General features: G+C 36.2%; 1 protein-coding gene across 1 annotated transcript in view; it reads right to left on the minus strand.

Moving 5' to 3' along the window:
• Positions 1-3383: 3383 nt before the first annotated feature.
• Positions 3384-16343, minus strand: part of LOC104603382 (trafficking protein particle complex II-specific subunit 120 homolog) — a 64012-nt gene continuing 51052 nt past the window's right edge. Inside the window, exons 9-10 of the mRNA XM_010267401.3 lie at positions 9482-10444; positions 3384-3985 (exon numbers count right to left, since the gene is read on the minus strand). Coding sequence (XP_010265703.1) covers positions 3765-3985; positions 9482-10444 — 1184 coding nt within the window. The 3' untranslated portion in view covers positions 3384-3764. The remainder of the gene's footprint in view (positions 3986-9481; positions 10445-16343) is intronic.

Raw genomic sequence — 16343 nt, forward strand, 5'->3', positions numbered from 1 at the left:
AAAAGTAGAAAAATTTTAAAAACAGAAATTATAAAAAAATAGTAAAAATGATAACAAAACACTAAAAATTGTAAAAAGAAAAAAGAAAATTGAAAAATGAAAAAGACCCTTTTCCACAAACTCACCATTCAAGGGTGATTTAGTCATAAAAATTGTTATTTATATTGACATGGACACCTCTGTTAAGAAACATTAACGGTGCACTAACAGAAGATGAGTTTTGAAAAATAAAAACTTACTAACATGGTGAATTTTAGACATTTTGAAAAGTTGTGGTGAGTTTAAGAGAAATGGTGAAAACTCATGGTGAATTTTTGACAATTTCCCTTGAATTTATGCTAAAACAAAGCCACAACGGTGCAGTTTAATAGTACAGGTACAGATGTCAAAACTTTTGCTCATGTGTCTGTAGTGTGTTTCCTCACATCAACGAATGACATCATTCCACGTCAAAGGAAACTTAACCGTAGATTTAATCTGACGCGGATCACATAGGATCAAACCACTTTTGCTAACGTCGCTAAAACTATTAAATCAAAGCCTTTAATGTATTGATATTGGCCATTTTGAATTAATGAATTAGATGGACCTGGACTGATGTTTTGGTGGGCCAGACCGCAACAACGATACATCTAAAACCATAATTCTCGGTTTTAGCTGTGCGCCTGTGCCCTACGATATTGTGGGAGCAAAAGTGAACTCACAGTACACCGAGAAATTCAATGAATAAACATGTCACTGATCCATACAGTTACCAGATATACAATAAACGTTTACTCCTAGCTCTATCTCGTGTGTAACGGTATAGTTGTTATATACTGAATGCAAGTGCACACAAACACAAGTTTGGTAGATCTGAACTTGTGCTTAGGGCTTCAATTTTGACCACATTAACCCGAACCCAGCCGAAAATAGCCAGGTTGGGTTGGACTGTGGATGAGGCTTTTGCCAACCCTACCCAACTTGAACCAGACAACTTTATATTTGTATGTATAAATATTATATAAACATTTATTTATTCAAGGAAATAACAACATTGCAAAAGTAGAGAAGTCAGAAGTCAGGTCAACCCGACCCAAAAAGATTCATTTGGGTTAGGTTGACCTCAACTCAAGCTAACCTGGCCCAACTTACACCCCTATTTATAGCACATTGCACACATATTGTGTTTAGCAGATCCAGAGTCCCATTGACGTGGGATTAAAGTCATTGATCAAAATGAGGAAACGCTCATACAGAGGAATGAGCCAAATTAAAGTGATCCATACAATTCCAACCATTTAAAATTTGGTTGTTTTGACCGCCATAGCAATATTACATAGACGCATGGAACGTGTATTATGTATATATTTTTAACACCCAGAATAAATATCCCTAAAACCATGGTTTTCATTTTGTTGAGATTTCATCTCTTCAAGATATAACTACTGAAATACCAACTTATTTTCTACAAAACTCAAAAAATGGAATCACATGGACTTGAAGAAACATTCTCAAAAATAAAGCTAATTAGTAAATGAATGAGATGGACCATGCACACATGAGAAAAGACTCGGTTTTGATTGGATAATTGAGTCTTAAAGCAACCATTACACACAAAAATACCCCCAACTGAGAATATGGATTTAAACTTCTAAGGTGAATGATACGGAGAATGGAACATAATTACATTCTATGAATCTAGCGAAGAATGTAGTAAATAAAATCAAGGCAATTCATGTCCTCACAACAAAGACAAGATGTGGTGGGGAGGTAGTTCGTAGTGGTGATTTCACAGTGAAGTGAGCCACATGGCTCAATGTGAGTACTAGGAATGAATCGTCGGAATTATGAATATCTTTCAGCGAGTGGAAATGAAAATGCTTACCCAAAATAAAAATGTTCTCATGGGTTTTATTTAAAAGTAGTCTGCTCACAAGATCATATATAAGATCAAAAGGAATTAATGTCATTACGTCAATCCAATTTGTCAAATATGTGACCAAGAACAAATTAACAGAGAATACATTCATCTACTTAACAATAGCCTAATAGATAAGGTTGCTAACTGAAATTGCACAGGACCAAGAAAAGAGGATACGCCAATTAATGACTGGTGGGAGAAAATGCACCGTTGGAAGACATAAGGAATAAAGAGAAAAAAGCTATCTTTCTTCTATGGACAATATGGAAAACTAGAAATCAAATGGTTTTTCAAAAGATAATGCCTATGACCACAACATTATAGTGATGTGCAACTGCAGTGCGGACAGGAGCTATGTTAACTGTGCAACTTTTTGAAGGTCCTCTTGTCTTCCATAATGATGCAGGTAATTGATGACAGCTCTGAAAAATGGTTTATCCATCTGTTCAAAGGAGATTAAGTTCATTGTAAGGGACACTCGTTCATATACTAAGAAGTTGCCGATGCCACTTTCATTCTATCAACAGGGAGGAAAACTGTGCAGGATATACTCTAGCCTCACAAGGTTATGGATAATTGATGGAAACACCCCCCACTCGTTACTGCCTGTTCTGTTTCTGTAAGGTGTTTCTGTAGTTGTTGTTCTTTGGTTTGAATTCAGATAATTGATTTGTAGTGTTCTGGTTTGTGTTTGGTTTAATGTCAACTCTTTTCTACCCTAAAAAACAACAAATACTATAGAAGAGGCAACAAGGATGCATGAAGAATATCAAAGTATCAAACAATCACCAAAGAAATGTATCCCACAAGTAGATGACAAATACAAACAGAAAATGGAAGTCAGACAGAATACTCCCCCCTATTCAGAAATTAGAACTAATTTTGATGTCTTACTGCCCTAGTGTGAAACAATGGAGAAGCAGCAGGGTGATAATGAAAGACTGCAAGGTAAAATTTGTAGAGAGGGAAACAAACACATAGGAGACACATGGATGCTCACTATTTTACCAAAAAGAAAAAAAGAAGGAAAAAGAAAAGATGAGGATATATGTTGCTGAGGCCATAGCAGCATGGGAGGTAATAAACTCAGTAAAAGAAAGAATCTTTGAAAATGTTTGGAGGGAACCTTATCACAATACCCTACCTTAAAAGGAAGCTATCACCTCCATGGAAAATTTGCCCAATCATTTAAGATAAATAGAAGCTATCTAAGAGGACACACATTCCAGTCAAAGCAAGCCATAAGAAAACAAAGTAGATGACCAGTTTGCAAACACATGCTGAGAAGCAGAGAGAGATGGTTAATGCAAAGAACTGTCTAGGGTTTGATAGATGTATACTTAAGGATTGGGGACAAGAAGATATAGCTACTGAAACAAAACATGAAAAATTGCAGACATACTTCTTTACAAGAAAGCATTCTGGGTTTCAGTCACTTGTATCACCTCAAGTTATGGATATAATATAAAGTTAACAAAGATTAATAACATAACAACTATAAAAATATTGTAAAATAATTAATATTACAACATGTTAAGTTGTGAACTACCATAGTACTAACACCAGCTACAATATTTCTTTTTGATAAATTTTGCAATTACCAAACAGGAAACACATTCAATTCAGTAGCAGAGAATTTCTTACCACCGATAATACACAAATCTGGAAAACCTCAAATTGTATATGCTCAAAGAATATATAGCAAAGCCAAATTCATTGGAAGGGTGGTGCGTTCATACTTATGGCATGATGGCATCACTTCTTTGATCCTGGGTTTCCGGGTCCAGTGGTAGCTACCTCTTTGGCTTAACCACTCTCTGATACAATATCAGCTTGAACAATGATGAGATTGCAAAACTGATCATGCACTCCCAATTACACGGATATGGAAAGGGGGCCCACAACAGAAGATGGGCTCATCAGGTGAATCAGTTCTTGCACGAGCCCTAAGGACATCATTGGCATCATTGATAACAGCAGCAGCTGCAAGTGTGTACTCACCGGGCAACAGGAAATACAGAGAAAAGGAATGCTTAATTTCTTGAAGTGGAGACACCTCCACCTGGATCTCACTCAACACACCTTGACAAAATATGCAAATTTCTAATAAGTAAAACCAAAAGTAAATAATAATTCCATCTATGTCATAAAACAAAACATTAATAAAACCAAGAGTAATGGTTCAACTCGTTCAATATGACCAGAATGAAAACCTAGTTAGAAGAAATCTGAAGAACCATTTGAAATCTTGATATGATATACTTCTGATGCTGATTTCCAGGGAATATAAATCCATATTCAACAATTTAAACATCTCTTCCTTTCTCCCGTTGTCACTTTTTTATTCCTATTATTTCTCTCATGCATAACTATTCCTTCCTCTCCTAATTTAAATATATTTGGATATCTCCTATTTCATTTATAAGTATATACTTAAAGCATTGGGAAGGTGTACGGCAGCATTTGAAGGTTGACACGTGATTTGCTTTTGGCTTAACAAGCATGCTCTAAATTATTGACACGGGTTTCTCCCTCCCTTCTCTAATTTACTCTCTCTCTCTCTTCTCTCCCACCTCTCTTTAGTCTGGCATTCGAAAATTACAAGAATGCCACATATAAGAAAAACCTCCCTCCCAATATAATTGACTCTATAATATTTGAAAATTACAGAAATACTACATATAAGACAAATACACCTTCTTTACCTTGCCATGTAACTACCTCTATGATATTCAAAAATTACAAGAGTGCCACATATAGGACAGACCTCCTTATGTAATTGACTCTATGGCATTCGAAAATTACAAGAGTGCCACATACAATTATTTACGATTATGCCATCCTATAAATAAAATGTCATCCCTCTTCTTTCTCGATTCCCTCTCTCCTATTCTCTATCTCAAATTTTATTTATTCATTTATTTATTTTAATATTATCATCTAAACATTTATTTGTTTTAATAAAATAAATCAATAAAATAAAGATGTGATATTGAGAGAGGGATTTTAATAAACATCTATTTATTTATTTATTTTACTAAATTATTTATTTATTTATAAATAATTTACTAACAAATTATTCTCTCCCCTTGAGACCAATATTTAGGGCTATCAATGGGTCGGGTCTAGTTTGAGATAGCCTATACTAGTCCCATCCCAATAAAATTTTATTTATTTATTTATTTTATTCAATTTAATAAATTATTATATAAACATTAGTTTATTTAAGAAAACTAGGGCTGAACCAATGGGTTGTGTCTATCCTGATGGAGCTAAACTGATAGAACATAATTATAAGTTTTATAACGGTTATGGTTCCATGATTTTATCTTGATTAATTATTGGATTGATTCTAGTTCCTACCTATCTAGAATTGATTCAGGTCCGGAACCAAATATTTTATGAAATATATAATTTTTTATCTTTCTTGTAATTTTTATCATGTTTCATGTTTAAAATAGTAAATTTGATAAATAATAAATAAGACAATATTAGACTTATTAGTTAAAAATGTTTAACTTATTAACATAAAAATAAATTAGTATTATTTTAACTATTCTTTTCAATATAATCAGGTCTATGATTTGATCCCAATTAAATAATTGGTTCGAGACTGGTTCTACCTAGTCCTGACATGTTGACAACCCTAAACCAGATTGGGGCCCACTATAGTTATTTATTATTCGTAATAATATATTTATAGTTATTTTATTTAAAAAAATATAACCTAATTTATTGTTGTCTCCAAATGGCATTTTTCTATTTTTCCCCTACGAAGCAGGGGCTTCCCTGCTAGTTTAAAACTATATACATATCAAATTCAACCTATATTTCACTTCAGTGGCAATCAAAACTGAAACAAAATCTCATATTTTTGAAAATTGACAAATTTTAAAAAATATGCACATAGGTTCTTGTTGGTGAATCTATATCTATATATTAAAATGGAATGGTGTGATGTGGCATCATTCTTTTTTCTCCTTTTTTGATTTTTTATTTTATAAAATCTACATAATTCCACGTATTCTTTGAACACTTTTAAACACCTCTTAGACTCCAAGGAAAGCACCAACTCCTGTTAATACCATGCATACTAATACCTTTAACGTTTGGTGGTTTGGGAAACCGAACGTCTTAAAGAAGCATAACTTTTTGTTGAAAGATGTGAAAAGTTTCTCGGAACCGGAGCTGTGCATGCCATTCTCTCTCTCAACATATCCTTCAACGACCATCACAAGTGAACTCCTTTGGTTTGGTTTTCCAAATAATGAATTCATTTAAAATTCGTTGACACCCTACACAAACTTTACCCTAACATTTAGTTTTTCAATGCATGGCACCACTCCTTCTGTCTCTCATGATGCTTCCCCCCACCTCAAATGACTTTCATTTTCTTCATCCCCATCGACATCCTCATGAGGAGATGGAAGACTTCTCCAGTACCTATTCTTGTGAAGACCCCTACTTTTAGTGTCGTGGTCCTTTATCTCTATATGAGCATAGTTTCAATAGCTGGAACAACAACCATGAGTAACCATTGAAGCAACAGTACTCTGCCATCTAGGGAAGATAGTTGGGACTTGGGACCACTCACCAGCCACTTACTGTACATCAACAACAATTGCAAAATAAAGACAGGGTTAATTGTTGGGTTTGCTAAAGCAAGATGCAGTTTTTTATGGGGGAATTTGTTCATTGATGCGTACTTAGTTACTTAGTTTAACTTTGAAGTATTTGACTGAGTGATGTAATTGGTTTGTAGTGATCCTTTTTTTTCCCCATACAATTTTTTTATTTGTTCAGAGCCTGGATTGAAGTTCCCCTTTCATCTAGGTGTTTCTGTTTCTCACATATTTGTTTTTTATTTCAATGATCTGTGTTCTTATAGTGCTATATTTTCTGTACATAAGCATGTTTGACAATTCTACTTCCTGAAGAGTGGCGTAGGCCTTGAATTTGAACCTTGATGATATGGATGCTCATCCACGCTTCAATGGAGTTTTTCTAGCCCTGAATATGGTAGGGATGCAATTATTTGAGTGTTCGTAACCTTTTGTAGTTGTTTAATATATAAACTTAATATATTGTTTCTTGTGTGGGTTGTTGTTATTGCAGATCCGATGACAGATCAAACTTTGTTGTCTCAACAGAAGAGGAGCTTCTCCTGCTCATATAGCTATAAACCATGAGATACGCATCCCAAAGATTGGATGTATTGACAAGTCCATTTAATTTTCACAGTCATACTAAACTACTGATGTTGCGGTTTTATTGGGACTTGGGAAGATGATTACAAAAGGAATAAGGTAGAACTTGAAGGAAGAAAGAGGAAGAGAGAGAAGTTTGAAGGTTCATTATAGTTCCATTGGAGAATAAGAAATTACCAAAGAAGAAGATTATTTTGGGGGATTAGTTTAAGAGAGAAAATAAATAAATGTGAATCCTGTATACAGATTTTTGTTGTTTGGCTATGAAGAAGTGGTGGGGGAGGCTGAACATCTTTTTCCTCTTCTTTTTTTTTTTAATGTAGTAGTGGGAGAGGAGAAGACTCAAATAATTGTGGGGTTCTTCTTTTTTATATTTTGGAATATGTCACAAAATATGCCATCTCACGCCTCCCCTCCAATCCACCATGGCTGGATATGTAATAATAATATACAAGAAAGGTTGTCTATTTGCTACATTGCCCCATTCCTCTCTCTCTGATTATATCTTTTTCCAAGTGTTAATAAAAGTCTCTCTTTTTTGCAAGATGATTATATGTAAAAGGGTAATTTGGTACTTTTTCTAACATATAAAGAGGTATTTTTATTATTTAAGAATAAAAATAAGTACATTTGACTAACAATAATTGTTAAAAATAAATCATTAATAACAATAAGTAATTCATAAACTAAAAATATTAAATACATATTAGTAATTACTTAAATATATTATTTACATAAAATAATAAAAAGAATTATTAATTGTTATTATTGAAGAAAATTATAATTTTAGTTTTTTTAAACTGAATATAAAATTGTTAATTAATAATTTTAAACCTTCTACGTCAACTTCTCTAACAAGCCAGATGGAAAAGACCCAACATTCAAAGTATCAATATGATACGTCCCATATAGGATGTATGTATCGTATCTTGGAGGAGCCAAAACACTAAATACTAATAGTTTTTAAATTTGGTTTGTTGTATACAATATTATATGATGTGACAAAAGGTCTGACAAAATTTCAGACAAAACAATAAAAAGGAAAAAAGAGTTTTTAAGAGTATTGATACATTGAACCATGAACAGACCCAATGCATGGTAGCATGTTTTACATCATGAGATGGATATTAAAAGTGTACCATTATAATTTAAATTTCAAAGTAAAACAAATGAAGATAAGAAAGGATTTTTCATGGGAGGACTTCAGGGAAGAAAGACACAAAGGAGCAAAGGTCAAGGTGATTTTAGTTCCATGCTCACATGTCACCAAATGAATCCATGGTCACTTTTGGAAGTTACTCTTCTAAATAGACCAAATGCACAATCATTAAAGCTAGTTATTGACAAGTTCAATGGTGGGTGATTTAAAGGTTTACCATCAAAGGCATGAATGCAGATATTGCTTTAAATCCAGGATAGAACAACTTGGTAGTGGTTGGGAAACCAAAACCATACCAGGAGACTAGAAGCATATCTAGAAAACCATTCCCAACCATGTTATTGAACAAAAGAACCACCTCATCATTGGTCATCATCATCACCCAAGACTTAGCCTAACTATATGGGGTCGACTACATGAATCTGGTTTCTCCATTCCGTTCTCTTTATTGAACAAAAGAACAACTATATTGGCCATCCTCATTTTGTTCTGCTTTGTCTCTAACCAGTGTTTTAAAAGCGCAAGGGCTAATTTGCGCCTGAGGCGCAAGGCGCAAGGCGAGGCACGCACCTTTTTAAGAAAGGCGCAAAACTACAAAAAAAAAAGATAAAAAATAAAAAAAGGTCAGAAAATTCCAAAAAAAAATTCAAAAATGCAAAAAATTCAAAAATTATTAAACATAATGTTAATAAAAAATATAAACATAAATTTTAAAATAAATATTTTAAAAAACCAATTATCTAAAATTAAAATACATAAAAATAACATGTAAAGCGTATTCAAATGAAAATTTAAAAATAAAAGCAAAATAAAGCATTTTGAAGCATGTAAAATCTCTTTTTTTCCTTAATTGCATTGCTTCAAGTAGCTAATGTGATGTAAAACACATTGCATTCTTGATTCTATGAGTCGCCTTTGTACCACGCCCCTCGAGGCAAGCCCCAAAATGCGCCTCGCTTGTGCGCCTAGGCACGCCTCAAACACGCCTTTTAAATCACTGTCTCTAACATATAAAAATTCATTAAACATTATTCATTTTATGAAGAATAATTCATAACAAGAGATAATGAAGGAAACTGAAGTAAAGAGGTAATGTAAGAAATATAAATATTTTCCAACCTAGTGAAATGGATGAAAACATAAATAAGAAAAACGAAAGACAGTAATTTCTCTAGAAAGACCAAAAAAAGATAAATGAGTATAGAATTGTACCAGCCCATAAAACAGTAGATTTGCTACCCTCGATGCAATTTTCCCCTGCCACATCTCTACAAGTAATACTAAGACTCATCCTGATAATTTCTTTTGTGTTATTGCGAACAAGAACTTCCATAGGAATCATCTCATGTGCTAGGACAGAACCTTTAGACACTGAAGAGCTAACTGGAATATCAGATTCTTTTGATGAATCAAGCATTGCCACTTGTTGACTGCCATTTTCGGAAAGCCTAAAGCCAAAGGTTAATGGATCTGGCAGTAGGATATCCATCACTGATGTTTGCAGAGCTGCTTGAATTGCGTCCTTAATACTCAATTCTCCAGAGCTGTTCCGCCCAGATTGCCATCTCACCTTTATTCTAGAAACCAAGTTCTTGATAGAAGTATTCAATTCAGCCTTGGTATTCTTCTCTGTGAAACTTGAACTTCTGTTACTGAAAGACCCATCTGCATGAGAATCCTTTGCAAAAACAGATCCATCAAGAATAGGTAGCTTAAAATGCTCCAGTGGAATCAGTACCCTCGCAGAGTAATCCCTATCAATTCTGGTTTTAGGGTAACCAAAGTCAGCAGCATCATGATCGATAAAGGTTGAAATGTCCTCATCCTTTGCACTTTCTAGCTGGACAGAAACACTTATCTCAAATACAACATCAGTTGGATTAGATAGCTCAAGTTCAAGAAGGTGAAGACCCCAGCTTCCTCTGTATGGATCAATCTTTACCAATCTCTCTGTCTTACTTTCAGAAATGATACCTTCCTCTGCAGAATTATTCCGAAGATAAACTGGTTGTGGAAAATTTTCACTAATATGAGCAGGAATTTCCATAGAAAGTAAACGAGCCTTTATAAATGACAATCCCTGCTGAACACAGATGTGCAATGGAACAACCAAACGCCTGCCAGGGGGCAAAACAGAGCCATTTGTTGAGGTTTTGCCAGGATATTCCAATGGCCCTGACAAACAAAACACAAAAAGTTTAAACTGCATATCAATTACATGCTATTATCAGAAGACTACTAAAACTTTTGCAAATACAGGAGAAAAGTAGATAGTTATCCTCCCATCTAGAGGATGTAGGGACAAAACATACAACCTTACCAAGGAAGCAAAAGGTATATATAAGAAATCATCATCCCAACCCTTTCAATATAGTGGTAACAGATTACCTCGGAGATGTTAACCTTGCAATCCATTTGAGCAAGATGTTAACTAGAGGTCAAAGAACATACTCTCTAAGATGATGCTGTAAGAACTGGTGACCTTCTAAACCACACACTCCAACCCAAATGTATCCAACAGATAATTTAGTCTTGGAGTCACCCTCCACCTCTATTGCAAAACTCCATACACAGCATTACAATATCAATGCAACAGTTCAAGGTTCTCAAAAAAAAGAACTAACATAGTGGCCACGATAGATGAGTCAATTCAGGTAGAGTCAAGAAGACCTTCTATGATGGACAGGTTTTGGGCATAATAAAATAAGTCTATGAAACAAGTAAAAAAGTGACAAGCTTAAGAAGTCCCACCACTGCACTAAAGATCATAAAGTGGACCCTTAAGGCACCAAGCCCATGAAATCGTCAACATGTAATCCATTTAGCTCATTTGTCCAGTTCATAACCCAAAGTCCAGATCCATGGCTAGACCTCTTTCATTGATACAACTATCCTAGAAGCACAAGCCACAAATAGCTCCTAGGGATGTAAAAGAGCCGAGCTAGCTCAGGCCATATGAGTAGAGCCTAAGCCTGAATTTGATCTCATTTGGCTAAATGAGCCCAAGCAGCATTTGGGTGGGCCTGTCCCAGTCTTGGTTCATTTAGATATTATAAGACATATGATGTCAAGGAGCAATTACTTGGTTTAATGGTAAAATCAAATCATGGGCTGATAAGTGTGAGAATGTGAGTTCAAATAGTGGCCACTTTGTGAAAAAAATGCCAAATATTAGGACCATATCCAGTCTACCCCTCCCAAGACCCCAGATAGCTGGGACTAACGTTGGGTAATGGCCTTTAAGATATATGACATAAAATTAATTTATTGCCTAAATGTCATAATTTTTTGTTATTTTCTTTTCTTTTAATGAATTAGCTATGGGTCTCAGGATATAGGTTCTAAATTTGGGCTTCAATGGTCCAAATATCAAAAATACCATGTAAAATAAGACTAACAGAACCTGAATAGCCTAGATGAACCCGATCTCAAGTATTAGTTCACAAACCCAAGTTGAGAACCCTTAATGGCTCCTCTTTAAACTCTACTTAATTTCTTCTTTTCCCCTTTGGATAGAAGTCAAGAGTCTCATTGGAGTTATTACAAAATGTGAGAGCTAGATAATCATGGGGTGGAGAATGCCGGTTTTCTAAGCATTGATATATCCTGGTCTTAGATTTTTGAAGTCTTACCTTGAACAGGTTTGTCATTTGTGAAAATATTAGTGTCTTGAAAGAAAATTACATCTCCTTATCCCAAACCTCCATGTTTATTACTTCTCAGATTTTTGAGCCTGGTGACTCAAATCAACTGAACAAAGCCTTGTTTCCAACTATATAGGATCAGGCAAGGTTTTTAAAAGGCTAAAGGTGGAGGTGAGGCAGTTGGGTGCCAAAGAGGTAAGATGTAAGCCTCAAGGTGGTTTGAGGCATAAGCCTCAAAGTATAAATATAATTTTCTAATTTTTATGTATATAAATACAATGTATGTACATATGTATGCATACAGACAAATTATTTCATTTTATAGACTCATATTTTATATATATATATATATAGCTGTCATCTTTCGTAAATATAGTGCCACAAGGACATTATTGTTTTTACTGTACTTTTTAATTAGAAAATGGGATGCTCTAATATATATAAATAGAAAAGCTGGCACTGCCAGCATGACTTATTTTCCTCTCAATCTCTCTTTTCTCTTCTCTTCTGTTTTTCTCTTATTTTTTTCTAGGTTAATATGGTATCAGAGCAGGATTATTGGACCTGAGAACAAGATCGATCAAAGTTTTCTTCCTTCTTGCTTTTTTTGGATTAAATATCAGATAAACCCCAATGGACTGGTCTGAGAAAGTTTTCTGAGTTCTCCTCTTAACTCTTGGTCGTGTACCAAGAAAAATGCATGTAACTGAATCGGATGGATGGTGTGAAGAGTTTAGAGGATTTCTAATTCCTAGTGAATTGTGTGGTCCTTTATGTGATGTTTGTAGGTCTGGATGACCAGTATGTGCTGTAACAGCAGTAAAAATTTTTTTTTTGATGAATGAAGATAATTTATTAAACCAGAAATATGAGGCAATACAGGAGACCCAAGAGGAGGCACGATTTGTTACCATTTCTAGCAAGTATTACATCAAATTAAAAAACCGAAATAGCCAGAAATAAAATTGCAGAGCATCCCAAAAAAAATGTGAAGCCCCTTGCTTAGCTAACCCATCCACTAAGGTATTTGCTGATCTTCCCACCCAAAGAGAGGTAACAGTCATGTTTCTTGTGAGCCAGTTGACTTTCCTTAACAGGTCTCTGTGTCGCCACATAGCTGAAGCTGGGTCTGTCAGCCATCCCACAACAATCTTAGAGTCCCCTTCAACTACCAAGTGCTGAACTCCTAATTGTTCTGCAATCTGAATACCTTGTACCGCCGCTAACATCTCAGCTCTATTGGAGTCTCCTATTCCCACGGGGCCTGAAAACAACGCTAAGATGTTGCTCTCCTTATCTCTCAGCACCCCTCCTATCCCCGATGGGCCTGGGTTTCCTTGGCTGCTTCCATCAATGTTCAGCTTTGCCCATCCTTCAGGCGGAGGCGTTCACACTGCAGATTCCCTGTCCTTCCTTGTCTGGCTGTTAGCCACTGCTATCCAGTTTCCCCAAATATCATCAAAGGAGAATGTATGAAATAAGTCCATAGTTCTTAACCAATGAATGGCCCTAGTCAAGATACAGTCCTCAACAGCCTGAATGCTTCTTTCCTTTTCCTTGAATACCCTTGCGTTCCTTTCTTCCCAGATTATCCACAAGGCGGCTGCCCTAATACATCTCCACATCATTTTTCCTTTTTTTGTAGGCCACACAAAAAAGGAAGGATTGAACAACTGACTTAAGTCTATGGACAGATTCCACCTGCACCCAAACAAAGAAAAAATCCAACTCCAAATAGCACTAAAAAGGAACAAGATACAAGTAAGTGAGAGCAATCCTCACCACTAGCCCTGCAAAGTACACACCAGTTAGGGGACAAACACAAGGAAGGCCTTTTTCTTCTGCAAGCAGCCCAAGGTATTAATCTTTCTATAAAACACATCCCAGCAGAAAATAATAACTTTAGGTGGAATCGGTCTAGACCATATCTCCTTGGTTGGAAAATCCCACTGTCCCTGGGAAGAGCAAAAGGATTTAAAAAGGAAGCACAAGTGAAGTAGCCTTTTGGGTGAGGGGACCATAATCTCACATCCAGACTAAGAGGGTCCAGAAAGACACTACCAAGAAGGGACAACAGATCTGAAACACTGTTAAATTCATCATCCCTGAAACCTCTCTGAAAGCCAAAGTCCCAACTTAGGGAAGGGGGTGAATTAGGAGATAGAAGAAAATGAGAGAGAGCTTTTTCCTTGTAAAGGGAAAGAGAATAGAGACGGGAATTGGTCCTTAAGGGCAAAGGTACCCACCCAAGTGTCTTCCCAAAATAAAACAGAGATACCAGAATTGACATCATACCTGACAAAGTTGAGAAACTGAGGGAGGATACTCTGGATTGCTTTCCAAGGAGATGCCAATGTAGCTTGACGTAGTAAAATTTCTATCATGTCTTCTGAAGACTACTTGGGTGTCAATTGTTTTGCTTCAAATCAATGTTATACCTGTGCTTCCAACAGTAGTACTTTGTGTAGACTAGAGAAATAACCTTTTTATCAATGTTGGTTTGTACTACACCCGGTATCTTAGTGGCTCCTGTCTACCTACAGTGTTTTGTGGTTGATTAAGTGAACCTGAAATTTCTATCATGTCTTCTGAAGACTACTGTCTCTGGTTTCTCCTCCAATCAAAGTAGAGAGAGTGAGGGATTAGACATGAATTTTCCTATGGTTGTTATTCCCCTAGATGGTCTTAATTACCTAGAATAGTCGAGGGGGATTAAACTCTATATCACTACAAGGGGGAAATAGGATATATAAATAGAAAGATCAAGGAACCAAAGTCTAGAAGTGCTGAATATGTCGTGGCTTCTAGTGTCTACGCTGCCCCAAGTGAGAAGAAACTTCATGTGGGTTGACATAACATAGGAGATCTAGGAGCATACCAAATCTACCTATTCTAAGCAGTGGCATTATGAAAAGATCTATCAGTTGCAAGTTGAATCTTCTACTTGTAAGGAGGGCGAGAGGAGTCTTTCGGTCTACTATTCAGATTTGACCTCAATTTGGAAGGAGTTCTCCATTATCAGAATATGGATTATAAGAGTAGAAATCTGTTAAATTAAAAATATGAAAGAAAAGTAGTTTCTTGAAGAGAGAAGGAAGAGAGAAGGAGAAGAGAACTATGCCCTTATAGGGCGGCAAAACATAAAACAGCATATATAACACTCAGAAACATAATAAAATTTGGACTCACATAACTACTGTGGTCCCCACCTCCTATCTATCAACTAACATAAAACATCTACTCAGAAAAACATCATAAAACAGATTAATCTTCAACACTCCCCCTCAAGTTGGGAGTAAATGTCATACATTCCCAACTTGCGAAGATCATGTTCAAGCTTGTTCTTCGCCACCCCTTTAGTGAGAACATTAGCCAGCTGCAACTCTGAAGAGACATAAGGCAAACAAACTTCTCCGGTTGTTACCCTTTCTCTTATAAAGTGTCTATCAACTTCAATGTGTTTTGTCCTATCATGCTGAATTGGATTGTAGGCAATATTGATTGTAGCCTGATTGTCACAATATAACATCATAGGTTCCTCTGCTTTCACCCCAATCTCGCTCAAAAGAGATCTAACCCAAAGAAGTTCTGAGACACCATGAGCCATGGATCTATACTCAGCCTCTGCACTTGACCTTGCCACAACCGCTTGCTTCTTACTCTTCCAGGAGATCAAGTTTCCACCCACAAAGGTACACACTCCTGATGTAGACCTCCTCTCATCTAAGCATCCTGCCCAATCTGCATCTGTATAGGATTCTAGCTTCAGATTCTCATGATTTGAGAAAAGAATGCCTCTGCCAAGGTGCTTTTTTAGATAAGCAAGTATTCTCTCAATAGCTTACCAGTAGACCTGTTCATGGGCCGGGTAGCCCGATGACCCGACCCGGCCCGGCCCGCACCCCGGTCGGGCTTGGTCATGTAATTAGGCCCGCAGGCCTGACCTCGGGCCTAACATAGTAAGCCCGACTGTGTTTCGGGCCGGGCTCGGGATTTGTCAAAAAAGCCCGGCCCGGCTCGACTCGACTCGACTCAGCATTATATATTTTATAAAATATATAATATGTATTTTATATATTATATAAAATATATAATTAATATAATATTTATTAAAATATATATTTATAATTTAATATATACATTTTTTATTCTTTTCTTTATAATCTCTCTCTCTATTCAGCCGCTAACAATATGGGCTAAATTTCAGGCTCGGGCCCAAGCCTGGGCTTCGGGCTTTTTATGAGGGTCGGGCTCAGACCCAAGTTGTAGGCCCGATGGTCGGGCCAGGCTCGGGCTCGGGCCTTAGAAAATTCTGTTAATACAGAGTGAAAGCTCGGCCCGAGCCCGGCCCGGCCCGGCCCATGAACAGGTCTACTTACCAGTGTTGAACCCGAGGTGCATGAATGTACTGACTCACAACACTGACAGCA

The sequence above is a fragment of the Nelumbo nucifera genome, chromosome 2 (genome assembly GCF_055504915.1).
Source record: "Nelumbo nucifera cultivar China Antique chromosome 2, China Antique-T2T, whole genome shotgun sequence".
Lineage (NCBI taxonomy): Eukaryota > Viridiplantae > Streptophyta > Magnoliopsida > Proteales > Nelumbonaceae > Nelumbo > Nelumbo nucifera.